The sequence below is a fragment of the Sebastes umbrosus genome, chromosome 11 (genome assembly GCF_015220745.1).
Source record: "Sebastes umbrosus isolate fSebUmb1 chromosome 11, fSebUmb1.pri, whole genome shotgun sequence".
NCBI lineage: Eukaryota > Metazoa > Chordata > Actinopteri > Perciformes > Sebastidae > Sebastes > Sebastes umbrosus.
Window position 1 is genome coordinate 10,040,648 of NC_051279.1, and position 15,574 is coordinate 10,056,221.

The following is a 15,574-nucleotide window of genomic DNA, read 5'->3' on the forward strand; positions in this document are numbered from 1 at the left end:
TGCTAGTAAATGTCTGCCTTCAACAAATTACAATGTCAGGGTGATGAGGAAATGCTATTACACCACCTGCTGATGACATTAGAGATGAAAAAAAACAAAAAAAACATTTTGTTTATCAATAAAAGTGAGAAAAGTAAAGTGATATTTGAGATGGTCCTTTTGGAATATCTTACAAATATTCTACATGCCAAGGTAGATCAGTTCCACAATATCTGGCAGCCCTATCTGAATTATATTGGACCTGATCTCTCCTCCATTATCTCAAAAAGAGTCTCATGAACATGAACTCATATATCCTGGGACTTCTCTGCACTATGGAATATTTCCTATGACCTCCTATATACATTTGTTGTGATCTGAGCTGTACCAGTGTTTGTTTGTTTGTTGCTGTTTTTAAAAAAAACAACAATATTATTCCTATTGTTTTTGTGAAAATAAGAAAACCCAATAAACATATTATAAAAAAAACAAAAAACAAACTGCGACAAAGCCTTGACACTAACTTGGCTCAGTCGCTTTGTCCTGCCAAGAGGCTTTGAAAGGAGAAGGAGTTTGTTTTTTTGTTTTTTTTATTATTATTATTCCTGTTGTGTTTGTCAAAATTATAAAACTCAATAAACATATTATAAAAAATAAAAAAAATAAATGTGAGATTGCATATAAAAGTACACTATTTTATTTTGATAGCAACCTCCAATGTAAACATTAATAACACCATTCCTTTGTTCCTCATTGTGGACTCTACTTCCACCATGTGGTTCATGTGAAAATAAGAAAACCAAATAAACATATTATAAATAAAAAAAAAAAAATATGAGATTGTATATAAAAGTACAGTATTTTATTTTGGTAACAACCTCCAATGTAAACATTGAACACCATTCCTTTGTTCCTCAGTGTGGACTCTACCTCCACCATGTGGTTCATGTGAGGTGATGCAACATTTCATATTAAAGTGGGACTTTAACCTGAGTGCTCTTTACTGAATTAATGTGTAATATTTGAATAATATATGACACCGTGGATCAAAGAGGCTCACTGTTATATAGCCTATTTTTTTCCCCGGGCTGTGTGGGTGGAGAGGTGAGGAGAGGTGATCTGGATTATGTGTCTGTGACGTCACTGATCTCAGGTGTGGCACAGGGAAACAGGTAGGTTGTTGTTGTTGCAGGTTTGCAGACAGACATCAGTATTGGCTGTGTTTGTGTGAAACTCTCGTGTAGTTTGGGTGGAAGAAAGGAGCACCAGTGGGTTGTTCATATTGAGGAAGGAAGCTTGTTGCAGGAAAAGCAACTTAAGGTCTATAATTATCTCCAAGTGGCTTTTCTTTTCCCCCTCGGATCCCTCAGTGACGGTCGGGCTGAAGAAGAGACTCAACATGGAGGAATGGTGTTGAAAACGCTACTGTTCAGTATTTTAACCTCTAGTTAGTACTGTATATAAACTTATTCATGCAGTCTTCTGCTCACATATTGAGCTGTTTGAACTAGTTTAGTCGGATCAATATTTATGCGTTTGGGAACCTGCTGGAGAACATCTGCAACTCTTCCTGTTGAAGGTTTAGGTGAGTATAGTAGCCAGGCTATGGGAGAAAGTTCAGTCTAATTATTTTAAAAACAAACTATAGAAAACTTTACAATGGAGAGGAGCCTTAAAACTGCATTTTATTTAAGTTGTTCAGAATAGTTTGTAATCTACAAAATCAGAGTATTATTATTATCATCAGCAACGCCCAGTAAACAGGAAATTAACAGGATGCTGTAACTCAATGTGACTGTACTATAATGTAACTGTATTCAGCTTCTGTCCAGTCTGATCTCTGTGATATCACATACATATTATTTAAAAAAAAAAAAAATAGTCAAATCTCAGCCTAGTCTTAAAAGGGGAAGTTTCAAGATTCAAGATTCTCCATTAAAAATAATAAGTTATATTACAATTATAAAAGGAAATACTTTGTACAAGGCATATTAAGAACATATATATATCAGGAAGTATGAATGTACATATATACGAAATACTTTGTACAAGGCATATTAAGAAAATATACATCAAGAACATATATATTAAGAACATATACAGTATATACAGTATAATATATATATATATGATTGAGGTACTTTTTGTGTGAGAAGGTGTCGTATGAATTATGAAGTAATACAATTTCATGTTTAGTGTAGTTTTGTGTAAAACTTCTGCTTTTTGCAGTACTGTGTTTGAACTACTTGAGCAAAGTATTACTGAAAGTGTATTTAATTCCACTTGAAATACATCTATTTAATAATTAATGGTATACTGGACATTTTAGGAGTCATTTAGTAGTGAGCGTTCAGCCAGAGTAATTTGTAAATTCCTAACCTTTTTAGATGACATCTGACATTCAGTGTAATGTTCTTCTTTCCAATAGTAAAGTTATTTAGTTAGATATCACCTCTTCCACTTCAACACTACATTTACTCTTTGGATTCTGGGGTCTGACAATTGTAGACAGTTATGCATGTTTTTAAAAATACAAGTGCAGATGTGTGGATGTACAGTATATAGTAGATGTGCAACAATTTGGCAATTATTCCATTGGTCAATTGACAGAAAATTAAATCAGCAACTATTTTCATAATGTAATAATAAAGTTAAAATCCTAAAAATATTTGCTGCTCCAGCATCTCAAAATGTGAGAATCTGATGCATGATAATAAACTGAATATCTTTGGACTGTTTGTCGGACACCTGATGGCTGTGGGAATTACAACTGGCATTTTTCACTATTTTCTGATATTGTATAGACAAAATGAATAATCCTACTGAAAATAATTGTTAGCTGTAGCTAAGGGGTGTAAGAAAATATAGAAAATATAGAAAATATTGCGGTATGTTTTGTGATACTGTATTGATTCTCAAAAACACTATAGATTTTTAATGAATAGTTTACATGCAAAGATTAACTCAGTCAATAGTTTATTTAAGTGTCCTCTCAAAGTAGTGTTATGATAGATGTTACAGGGACTGTGATAAATGCAAATGCAGATCCCGCTGTTCTGACTGCATACAAAAGTAAACTTTTTTTACTCAGATTTTATGCACGTGGTGGTGTGTTTTTTTTATACTATGACAGTTTTCCTAAAATTAGATTTTAAAAAATCGCAATATATCGCCTTGCTTAGAATATCGCAATATATTGAATCGTAATCGCTGTATCATGATACGTATTGTGTCACCAGATTATTGCCAATACACAGCCCTAGTTGCAGCTCTAGTGATCAGTTCTGTCTATTTGTATATTTGTATGACGTAAGTATTTGAGGGATTACCCTGTGTTAGCATTTGTATTCATTTACGGTGATCTTGACTTTGAGGCATTTTAAATCACGAGAGAAGTAATTGGTGAGTTAGAATAGGGATGGGCATGAAGGTTATAAAGTTCAGTTTTTGTTGAAGCTCTTTTAGAAAGGTGTTGATACATCTTTAATTTGGAGGCTGTCATTTCACCCAACCTTAACTCAGAGTGTTTAATTTGCTGTGTAGGACCGGAGCAGTGATGGAGGACATCGACATCGAGCAGCTGGAGCCTTTGGACCGAGACGGGAAACCGCTCAGCAGTTCAGCGGACGAGCCTGACGGTGGCAAAAAGAATGGATGTTGTGAGAAGTTCCAGGATACGGTCTCCAGATGGATGCTTCCAGCGGACTCCCGCAAAACGTACCTGGAACGGGCCAACTGCTGCCCGCCCCCCATCTTCATCATCCTCATCAGTATTGCAGAGGTAGGTCTTGCCCTGAATGTACACGACACACATATTGCTCGACTGCTGACCCCATCAGTATGGATTCTGTCATCTAATTATACATGTAGCCTACATTTGTGTTATGTGCTGACAGGGTGTTAATTACTGTATAGATCTGCTGTGATTGCATTTATTAGAGCAGATATTGAGGTGATGTTATAAAAGCCTGGGTGGGATATTTTTAAATCATGACATTTAGGAAAACAATTGTAGTGATTTTCACAATGACTAAGCTCTAAACTGAGAAGCTCTTGTGCAGCAGTGAGCGTGCATTTCCTTCTTTCTGTCTCTTTTGGCATCTCCACCGCCTCCTCTGAATGTTCTGATTCATAAAAGTGCAGTCCTCACTAGCGGGCAGTGGGCAGGGTGTCAATGAAAACACTAGTTTTCATGAGTCGTAGCTTTAGGTCAGACCTGGTGCAGTTGATCCTCACTGGTGGATTCAGAGACGCTTTTCCCTGAATGTGTAAACAGAAAGCCACCGAGTCTTTTTGACCATTAGATTCAGGTAAATAAATTGTGGAATGTGGAGGATCAGCGGGGGATTTGTTGGAATAGCAAGAGGAGGGATGCTGTGGCCTCGCTTTGCCCCCAAAACTACAGCTTTAAAACATTTAAAAGTCTTTTGAAATCCTCAAAAAAATTGCTGTTAAAGTCAGTTTGGCTGCTGCTTAACTCTCTTTCTTATCACTGAGTGTTTTGTGCCTACTCGTACTTGGGGATGAACAGCTCACTCTTTGTAGGTCACAGATGTCCAGTGTCACTGCATTTGAATGTCTACTTCTACTTTCTGATTTGGGAGAGGAGGCACTTTGTTAACCCAGAGAAGATCGACTGATCTACAGTGTTCTTTCTCAGCGTGCCATCGCTTTATATTCCCACAGATGCAGGCAATGTACCGTCACACTGGGGGATTTCGAGTGGTCGGTTAAACACACTTCAGCATCTGTATTTCTGATTCATTGTTCCCATCTTTATTTTCTCAGCTGTTTGAGATTTAGCTCCGACCCCCACATCTGCTGCTGCTGTTGCTGCTATCCTAAAGGCAGACTTTGTTTTTTTGGACGAAAGAACAGTTATTGGATGTTTTTTAATCTCTTACTTAAAGTTACTGTGAGGAACTTGTTATGAAACAAGTCTAAATGTAATACTGATGACAGCAGACTGTCAGACCCTGCTGCAGTAAAATGAGAGTTTTTCTAAAGGGACTCTGGTGCTCGGAAACACTACCACTTTTGTCCACAGGGACCGCAACACAAAATTAAAATTCCTCCGAGTAGCTTTAAAGACTAACTTGTGTGTGTATTTTCTGTTGTTCATCAGCTGGGAGTGTTTATCTACTACGCTGTGTGGAAGCCTCAGAAGCAGTGGGTGACCCTGGATGAAGGCATCTGGAAAAGCCCCCTCACATACAAGTCTGATCGGCGGCAGGAAGCATGGCGCTTTATCTCCTACATGTTTGTCCACGCTGGGTAAGCATGGGCAGTCCTTTTAGATACCTTAATTACATAATGAAAGCTTGAGTCACTGTTAGGAGTGGACAAATACCCACAGACACTTTACACAATCATGGCCCTGCAGTAAAGATCAGTTTGGGGAAGCTCATAATATTTTTTATGCTGTCAGGTGTTGATTCAGTTCTGTTGAGACTGCAGGCTGTAACCACTGTAGCTCTTGGCTTATTATAGTGTTTCTGTGTTTGGTATATGTCGTCATGATTTTGACACTACCCCCTGTGCCGCATTACTTCATATTCAGTTACAAAGGCGAGTCATATGAAGCGAACTACTATTAGCTTTTAGAGGTACATGGAGGCCAGACAGTCGTTGCCCAAGTTGCCGGCACATCTGTCAAAACACGGCTAAGTCACGTGAGCAAGTAAACAGTCTAGAAAAATCATGTGAGTACATAAGCCACAAGAACACAGGAAACCCCAAAACCATGACTACACAGAGGCACATAAGAAAACTAGATTAGCAAAGAGGAACAGTGGTCACAGTCACTGGCCAGCACTAACAGGAAGACACCCAACAGGATATTTGCTTAAAGGATAAAGCAAAAAACTACTACTTTTAAAAAAACACAAACTATTCAAAACACAACAATGAGCCACACTGTTGCACAAGTTGACATGCTCCTTTATTACAATAAACAAACTGATGGTCAGGTCTGATAGGTAGGTTGACACATTGAATAGCAGCCTCTGCTATCAGTGTATGAATGAGTGTGTGAATGGGTGAATGCTAGAAGTCTATCTTGCTCATTCTCCACCTCTGCTCGTCTAGTGTGGAGCACATCGTGGGAAACCTGATAATGCAGCTGCTGCTGGGCATCCCGCTGGAACTGGTCCACAAAGGATTTGAAGTGGGGATGATTTACATGGCGGGCGTCCTGGCAGGTCAGCATCACCAGTAAATGTGGTACAGTTGGCTCTACTATCGCTACACAAGCAGCTTAATCTAGCTGGACTTGATCAGCGTTTCTGAATGCTGCCGGACATCTAACACTAAACTCTTCTTGAAGTTAGTTTTTCCTGTTTGTGTTGGAGCGAGTCCTGAAACGCCACTGATTTTGAAGCTGATAACTTTCTGTTTCCCCTCAGGCTCGTTGGCCAGCTCCATTTTTGATCCTCTCAGTGCTTTGGTGGGAGCCTCTGGGGGTGTTTATGCCCTAATAGGAGGCTACTTTATGAACGCAGTGGTGGTGAGTTTACATACAGTTCAGAGTCACAAGTGTTTACTTTGTTGTTTATGTGTGAGAAGAGACAAGACTCTTGATTTTGTCTGAAGAATATATACAGAATTAACTTGAAAAAAACATAATTTTCGATGGCGGTTCAATTCATTGTGAAAATGTCCAAAAGTTAGCAGTTAGTTCACTCATATTTTCAAAATAAATGTCATTGATGGTTTCTGTTCACTGTGTTTTCAGGTTTATATTTAATTTTATGCACTTTTTAAAGGGCCAGTGTGTAACAATTAGGGGGATCTATTGTCAAAAATGTAATATAATATTAATAAGTATGTTTTCATTAGTGTATATAGAGCCGTTGTGTTTTCGTTACCTTAGAATGAGCCGTTTATATCTACATAGAGAGCGGGTCCCCTCTCCACGGAGTCCGCCATGTTTCGACAGTAACCCAGAACACACAAACCAAACACTGTTAACTTTTCGATAACGTTACTCTCTCCCATTGCCGCCGCTTTCTCTCTCACTTCACCACTCACGTCCGACGTACACACACACTCTACGCACTGGCTCTTCTCCAACTGGCTCTGGAGAGGGACATTCGCGTTTTCGCGTCGGCCACTGTAGCTCTCCAACACGCTTGGCACACAGGAGAGGCTTCAGTTGGTTGCAATCTCCTCATCTCACCGCTAGATACCGCCAGATCCTAGACACTGGACTTTTAAGATACAATATGTGTGGTGAATTATAATATGGTTTCATTTCACAGAATTTCCGAGAGATGATTCCTCTCCTTGGAGTATTTCGTATCCTCGCCATAGTGATATTTGGTATGCTCTCCTGCATGTTTTCAACCTACAGTATTTTGTTATATTTCTAACTGCTGTGATCACACTTTAGTTACATTTTCTTTCTCCACAGTTCTTACAGATTTTGGCTTTGCCTTCTACAGAAGATTTGCCACCGACGAGGATGGTATGAAGGTAAGATATCCTTCCCCTGTACAGTAGAGGACTTAAGCAGAGTAAACAACAAACAGGTCTTGCTAAACCTTGTCATATAAGGAAAGAGCCTTGAGAGACATCCAGCTAACCTCCCCCAGACTGACAGTGATTGGCGATGGATTTAATTTGCTTGTGGCTACAGGCAACACCAGTAGCTCATGCTGGGACTTGATCCCAGATAAATACCTTTCTGTTTGGGCACGTACTAACGGACAAAGACTAAAAACCAATAAACTTTTCACACAACCTGCTTCTTTTTAAATCAATAATCCACATTTAGTTTCAGTTTTGAATAAAACTGAAAGCTTACAGTCTGTTCTTTCCGTTTGAAGAAGCTTGTTTGTCTTTCTAACTGATTACCAGACTACAGACTGTAAAAACATGATTCCCTCCCCCATCTTGTTATCTCCTTTCTTTTCCCCAACTCTTTATTTTGGCTTTTAAACTGGTCTTACAGGTTTGTTGGGTGTGAGGTGAGCTCGGATGCTAATATTTGAGGGTCTATGTTCCATTTAATTTGGGTAATTTGGCCTACAGGCTGAAACCTGACTTGATCTTCTCTCCTAGGTGTCCTTTGTGGCTCATTTTGGAGGAATCGTGGCCGGGATGACCATTGGCTACGTCTTCTTCAGCGATTACAACAAGAAGCTACTCAAAGACCCACGTTTCTGGTTGTGTATAGCGGGCTATGTTGTCTTTCTGATCTTTGCTGTTGTCTTTAACATCTTCCTGTCTCCGGCAACATAGGACCATAAAGCTGCACTCACCAACCTTTTTTAAAGTTGACACTTAACGCCTTAATGTCACACTCAGGATGCTGCATTTCACTGATGTGTTTCAGAGAAAAGTTGCTTTTCAGGGACTTTTATGAATGTTGTTCAGCGTATTTTATTATTTTTTATCAGATTTTCCTCTTTTGTAGAGCTGAATGTGTGAGTTCAAAGGGAAGGGTGCCTCCTGCTGTTTATGTGCAGCATTGCAGAAGGCATATTTAACATTTTAGACAATGTGGAGCAAGACGTGCCTTTAAATAGCGAGTAATTTAGAACTGAATGAAATGTTATCTGTACCTTTTTTAATGTCATTTACGTTCTTATTTCTGTGTTTGAGTATTTTGTATGTGAGTTTTTAGATCTCTTTGTACTTGTTGTTATCAGGAAATGAATGAACACACTGGTCCTATTTCATGTCATTTTTCTTTAATAGGAATTAATGCTCAGACTGTTTAATAGCATCATTTAATGCTACACTATGCAAATTTTCTGTTGAATCGTGAACTCTTATGGACTTTCAGTATTCATGAAATGTGCCACATTAAACACCAAATCTGATGAAGACATGTTGATTGGCTGTAAGAAAACACTAACCAAGGCCTATTGAAAGAGGCTGGGACACGGGTCATGGGGTATAACACATGCGCGTTGTAACTGGAGCTGCGGTCGTGCGTTGCGATTGGCTCAATTTCGGCAAGTGCAGACCAGATTTTACTGCGCATGTGTTGTACCCCAAAGATCTGACGCATTGATAGCCTCTCTTCTTTTCACCCTCCTTGACACTAACAAGGAAATCTCAGGGAAAAAAGTGGGCGAATGTCAAAAATGTTGGTGTTGCTCGTTCCTTCTGTAAGCAAAAGAGCTGGTTTACCACCAGGCCCTGGCTTAATGCCACCTTATTGTTTTAGGCACTTCCTGTTGACAGGACATAGCTTGATTAATTTCTCTGTCATGCTTATTGTTTTGTTTTTTTTACCTTGGAAATACAAAACTTCGGCCTTAAACATAAAGATCCAGCTTTTGGAAACACGTCTACTGTTAGTAAAATTTAACAGTTGTTGATATCATATTGAACTGTAGGGAAGTTGTTTAGGAAGTTTTAGTTCAGTGGCGGTACATTTTCTGTTTCACAAGTCTACAAATGCAAACTCTTTGATATTACTGGTCTACTTGTGGTGTGAGAAGGGCATTAAGTACAGGTTGTAATTCAGAAACCACTCTTATGTTAGAAAATGTATTTCATGATCTAAACTCAGGTAAACTATGACCAAAGACGAAACAGGAACCTCCTACACTAAGGTCTTGAATTTCCACAGCTCAATGTTTTAATAAAGTTTGATGTATTTTGTCAAATTGAGTCTGAACTTCTGCAAAAACAGGGCAAGAGTATTGATTTTGTCTGATGAATTTATACAGAATTAACAGTACATTCCCAGAACAGTCATCCAGTTCATTGCCAACTAGCAGATAACGCAGCTAGTGTGTACAGCAGTCTGCTGTTTGGTGCTGCAGAGACTCTTACATGTTGTATCCGTATGGCAGCGACTGCTTTCTACAGCATGTGGAAAGTTCTATAGTTTCCATGCAAACACAGCTCGTCAATATAACTTAGTGCATCAATATTCAATTACCATGAGCTTGTTTGCCTTGACCCTGAAACAGTTGGAAATGGTATGTTGCCCTATGTAGTACAGCAATCGAAAGTTCTTATGTCACTGGACATTACTGCTGAAACATCAGGAGTGAGCTTTTGTATCTTAAATGAAATTACAAAACACTACAACTTTGCTGTAGTGTTTTATCTGTAGTTTATCATATTAAAAAGTTAATAAGGATGTTGCTGTAAAATACTTGGTAAGGCCCAAAGGTCCTAAAGACAACAGATATGGAAGCATTAACTGGTGAACATCTTTCACTTCATAAAAAGTGACAATCTTAATAAAATACCTTGTTGTATGTTAATTCTTTTAGACCTTAAATACTGGACTTTTGCAGAGGAGAAAATCAGAACTGAAGCAAATTGTAAAGATCTTCTCCACTAATGTTTTAAGAAATAAAAATAATATTTGTCTGATATGGTTTCCCTACAAATAAAGTTAGTTATACATTCTTAAAAGCACACTTACTGATTCTCCCTCATAGCAAATGTTGAATCTATGAATATACAGTATAAACATGTTAAGTCTCAAACATTTAACTGCTGAATGCAAGATGTCTGCTACTTCACTAAAGTTCATTGAAAGTGTGCTGGAGGTTCAAGTTTCCACATCACACTTCACTAAGTTGCATATTGTATATCTTCTAGGATCAAACTCTGCACATATGACGTTCTACACAGTAAAGGTCAAACAACCAACTGAAGTAACAACAACTAAAACAAATGAGATATTTGTCCAAAATCCTTTATGACAGCCTAAAATGTTAGGTAATTTATATATATATATATATACAGTATTATTGTATAGATCACATATATTTACAATTCAGGCATTAATTTTCTCTCAAATATTTAATACAATTTAAGACTTGTTTGAGATCGCAGACATTAAAATCCACTAAAAATTAATTATTTTCATTTTTTCATCAGTGAATTGTGTTGATAGACAATAAGCCAGGGGGATGCCCGGGGTTGAAGTACAAGTGACAATTGATTGTTCTGATTAAAAAAGAGGAAACCCCAGTGTGAACTTCTGCACCCCTAATGTGTTTGTACCAGACTGGTTTGAATCAATCCTACGCTGCTGGGCAGAACGGGAGGTTTCAGAGTTGGTCAGAAGTGAAAAGTTCAGTTCGGAGTCGCTTCATAATAACAGACGGGTGAAAAACATCTGAGCTGAGCTGGTGGCTGGAATCTTGTCAGCCAAATATTCCTACTCTTGTAGATTTGTGTTGCTCTGTAAGGCTAAATAACCATTAATATACATTTAAAGGTGTTTAGATTTGGACGGTGTGTTAAGTTGGTAACCAGCAGTTGGCATGCACACTAAACCATTGCGATAGATTTCTTGTAAATGGGATAAAATAATGTGTCAAGTGCACGAGAAACTTAATTACATCCAGAGAGGAGCAGCAGGGTATGAAATCGGACATGATGACTCATTGATTACTTGGCTATAGTAGAAAACTATTGATCATACGAGGCTTGTGTGGATAACTGACTGGTATTGATGATGTGAGGTTTCCCACCACAGCAACTGTTTCCTTCTCTTTGTTTGCACATATGGAGACAATAGACTCCAACAATTGAGTGCTAAAACATCCTAAGCATGTAGCCTTGACTTGTAAAGCATCTATGTGGAAACAGCTTGGTTATTTACACCCACAACTAGTGTACACACCCAAGTGAACCACAAAAATATGTTGGCATCTCTGCTGTTGAATGCTTGCAGCATATCTGTTTGGAAAGTTAACAACAGTTTTGGAAAAACCCCCACAAAAAAACAATTATGACCTGCAAATAATGAGGTCAATATCCGTGTTACAACTGGTTACACTGCGAGGCCATGGTCTAAATGCATCAGTGAAGCTGTTGGTATTGACTTTATCTGGTCAGTAGTGTTGGCAACATTCCCTGAACAGCTCAGTTGTGCCCACTTTGTTTCTGGCAACACTGCAGCAAAGGCGGGTCACTGAGGTTTAGGTGATGTTCAGGGACTCGTGTGGAGGGTGCTAACGATTTTTAAAAACTTTTTTGGTGACCGCGTCAGGGCTGCATGAATGACCCGAGGAGATTTAAGTCACCACCGGCAGTCTGTCCACGCCGCTGCAAGGTAAATGAAGACGGCAAACACTGCCCTGGTTTATATAATGACACTGCTGAGGGGAATGGTTTTATTAAGACTAAACTGGATAGCTGACCAGCCAAGGGAACATATCACTGGATGTACAAGTCTACTTTTATTGCATCTTATTTTGCAAATATGTGACACTGCATTTTTACTGCACAAGCTTTCTACTAGTTAATGTTTATTTTTTTCCAATTGCAAGGTACTGTAATTTCTTGATACTTCCATTGTTACTGGGAAATCTGACCATTTTCACTTTTTTTTTTTTTTTTTTTTGGTAGTTTATTACAAATTTTGCTTTTATATTGTGTTCTTTTAATCTGCTTATATCGTCGATATGCCTTTGTTGTCTTAAAATTTAACTTATTTCCTCAAAAGTGTACTGTACTTCCTGTCATTGTATCTTTATAGACACCAATTTCAAACTGTTTCAGCAGATTTTCTTCCCTAATTACTTCCTCTCTCTCTGTCTCTGACTTTCTACCAGTCATAATGGCAGAGTGAAGATGGGGGACTGGAACTTCCTCGGGGGGATTTTGGAGGAGGTGCATATCCATTCCACCATGGTAGGCAAGATCTGGCTCACCATCCTCTTCATCTTCCGTATGCTGGTCCTCGGCGTGGCAGCCGAGGACGTGTGGAACGACGAGCAGGCCGACTTCATATGCAACACGGAGCAGCCCGGCTGCAGGAACGTGTGCTACGACCACGCTTTCCCAATCTCCCTCATTCGCTACTGGGTGCTGCAGGTCATTTTCGTGTCTTCTCCCTCGCTGGTTTACATGGGCCACGCTCTCTACAGGCTGCGGGCGCTGGAGAAGACCCGGCAGAAGAAGAAGGCCCTGCTGCGGAGGGAGCTGGAGATGGTGGACGTGGAGCTGCCGGATTCCAGGAAGAGGATTGAGCGTGAAATGAAACAGCTGGATCAGGGGAAGCTCAACAAAGCTCCTCTGAGGGGCTCTCTGCTGCGAACCTACGTGGCTCACGTCGTCACTCGCTCTGTCGTCGAAGTGGCCTTCATGACAGGCCAGTACCTCCTTTACGGCTTTCACCTCTACCCGCTCTTCAAGTGTGAGCGGGACCCTTGTCCCAACGCCGTGGACTGTTACGTCTCCAGACCGACAGAGAAAAGTGTCTTCATGGTGTTCATGCAGTGCATTGCTGGAATCTCCCTCTCCCTAAACATCCTGGAGATCATACATCTGAGCTACAAGAAGATTAAAAAGGGCATGTTAGACTTCTACCCTCACTTGAGAGATGAGAAGGATGAACTCGATGACTACTACGCCAACAAGTATAAAAAAGAATCCGTTGTGCAAATATGCACCGGCGTACCCCGAAAGGCAACGATCGCCTCTGCACCCAGTCACTACAACCTCTTGATGGAGAGGGCGCAGGGCACAATTATGTACCCGAACCTTATCAAACCTTCAACTTTTCTACCTCTTCAGGGCGAGCTGGCCACTCAGCATTATTTGGATGATTCCAGATGTTCAGCTCAGAGCCCCCCGCACTGTAACTGCACCTCGACTACCAACGAGCTCTGCTCTCCGTGCTGCGACTCCCTGATTAACCCAAAGGAGGAGGCTGTGGACTTTGTGCATCTTCCTCCACACAGTAAAGAGAACGGAGGCAGCGAAAGAGGGAGCTCAGACTCTCCAAAATGCCCACAGACGACAGTTGACGCTTCCTCCCTCCCCACGCTGCCAGTTAGCGCATCAAAGAGGCCGTGGAGGGCTCACGGCTCTTTAAAATGCTCCACCGTGTTGGAGGGGAAAAGCTCCGATACAGACTCATATGGGGGTGCAAAGGCCAGCAGTGGACATCCCCCCACTCAAACACAGTCAAAATCAGATGCCAAACATCAAAGTCGGCCCTCCAGCCCAGAGTCACTGGATGACTCCAGCTCAGGGTCCAGGCACAATCCCAGACCCCCTTCCTTCAACCGCAAAACATCAGTGGCAAGTAATGCGAGCAGCAGACGAGCGGCGGACCTGCAAATCTAAACTTCAAATGCAAAACTGTTTCCTCAGAGCAATCCATGTTACAGGTGCATCTGCAATCCATGTTACAGGTGCATCTGCAATCCATGTTACAGGTGCATCTGCAATCCATGTTACAGGTGCATCTGTTCATATCTACATTACATTAAGGACTAAACAGCACTCTAAGCTGACTTCTACCTGGTGAGAGTTTGCTCATATTTTTGTTTGGTCTGTTTAACAATTCAGTCTAAATAATGTGGCATGCTTTAAAACCCCCTATTGTAGTTCAACTAATGGAATTGACATTTATTATCGCTTGTGGTGACATATTACAATAAGAAACAACAGAGGACTTTGTATGTTTTATATATATTTATATTTTTATTTATATTTTTAAGTGTTTTTGGAATAAACCTGTTTTCTATTGTGATTAAATGCATGTATTGTTACCCAATTAGCATGAAAAAGTATATATATTTAACCTTGATGGTCTAATACAAGATTAAGTAGGCCTGCAATGAGTCAAATATAGATGAGATGTCTCAAGTGGTGTTTTTCATAGTAGTGGGACATAAACATTGTAAAAGAAATTCCAGTACCATTTCACTATAAAGAGGACTGTCAGTACATTCTGGCTACTGCACTTGCTCTTTAGGCTGTTGAACATTTTGTTTTCTCACTAGGGCTGGAACTAACGATTGCTTTCATTGACGAGTAATCTGTAGATTATTTTCTTGTTTAATCGATTAGTTGTTTGGTCTATAAAATGTCAGAAAATGGTGAAAAAGGGTTGATCAGTGTTTCCAAAAGCCCAAGATGACGTCCTCAAATGTCTTGTTTTGTCCACAACTCAAAGATATTCAGTTTACTGTCATAGAGGAGCAAAAAAAAAATGAAAATATTCACATTTATGAAACTGGAATCAGAGAATTTAGACTTTTTTTTCTTCTTAAAAATGTACTCAAACCGATTATCAAAATAGTTAATGATTAATTATACGTTGACAACTAATCGATTAATCGTTGCAGCTCTAATATTTACATCTGACAATCATGACACACAGTTAGTCACAGTTATTACCCAAATGTAGCATGATATGGTAGACTTATAATGGGCAAACTGTCCCATAGCAATGTGTACAATTGTACCATAAAGTCATACTAAAGAAAAAGAAAATCTAGATGTCTGAAGTTTGCAGTTTCATTTCATCTCTATATGTTTTAGGGCATTAGCAGGGGGGTTTAGTCTACACTCATCCGTTTACTGAGCATATCAATAAGCAGCTAACATAGCAGCAGCACTGACCTCACCAACAAGAATACTGTTCGATTACTGTCCTGGTTGACTGTAAAATTACTAAATATGATTAAACCTGGTGGAAAACCAGATGTACTCTGGTTCCTAAAGTCTTCATTTGTATTATCATTATTATTATTATTATAATACCTGGTTTTTATTCCTAATGAGATTTTGCATCAGAGTAGAAAGTAATGCCTGTTATAATATTGACGTATTCAGTTGTATCTGACTACAGTATTCAAATCCTCCGAGTACTCAA

The 15,574-nt window shown here is 39.5% G+C and overlaps 2 protein-coding genes across 3 annotated transcripts; both read left to right on the plus strand.

Annotated features, from left to right (window-relative positions):
* The first annotated feature begins 1,049 nt into the window (after window positions 1-1,049).
* rhbdl2 (rhomboid, veinlet-like 2 (Drosophila)) lies at window positions 1,050-9,599 on the plus strand. Of its 2 annotated transcripts, none has more exons than XM_037785666.1 (8): window positions 1,050-1,151; window positions 3,523-3,760; window positions 5,105-5,253; window positions 6,067-6,179; window positions 6,384-6,484; window positions 7,239-7,299; window positions 7,391-7,452; window positions 8,041-9,599. In XM_037785666.1, exons 2-8 carry the CDS (start codon window positions 3,536-3,538, stop codon window positions 8,218-8,220), a joined length of 891 nt encoding a protein of 296 aa, XP_037641594.1. In that variant the 5' UTR covers window positions 1,050-1,151; window positions 3,523-3,535; the 3' UTR covers window positions 8,221-9,599. The 2 variants fall into 2 exon arrangements, with proteins under 2 accessions (XP_037641594.1, XP_037641593.1); XM_037785665.1 differs by lacking the exon at window positions 1,050-1,151 and adding an exon at window positions 1,163-1,564.
* A 2,148-nt stretch (window positions 9,600-11,747) lies between these two features.
* Window positions 11,748-14,846, plus strand: gja9a (gap junction protein alpha 9a). The gene is made up of 3 exons (XM_037785646.1): window positions 11,748-12,233; window positions 12,519-14,081; window positions 14,130-14,846. Exon 2 carries the CDS (start codon window positions 12,538-12,540, stop codon window positions 14,035-14,037), a length of 1,500 nt encoding a protein of 499 aa, XP_037641574.1. The 5' UTR covers window positions 11,748-12,233; window positions 12,519-12,537; the 3' UTR covers window positions 14,038-14,081; window positions 14,130-14,846.
* Window positions 14,847-15,574: the final 728 nt, after the last annotated feature.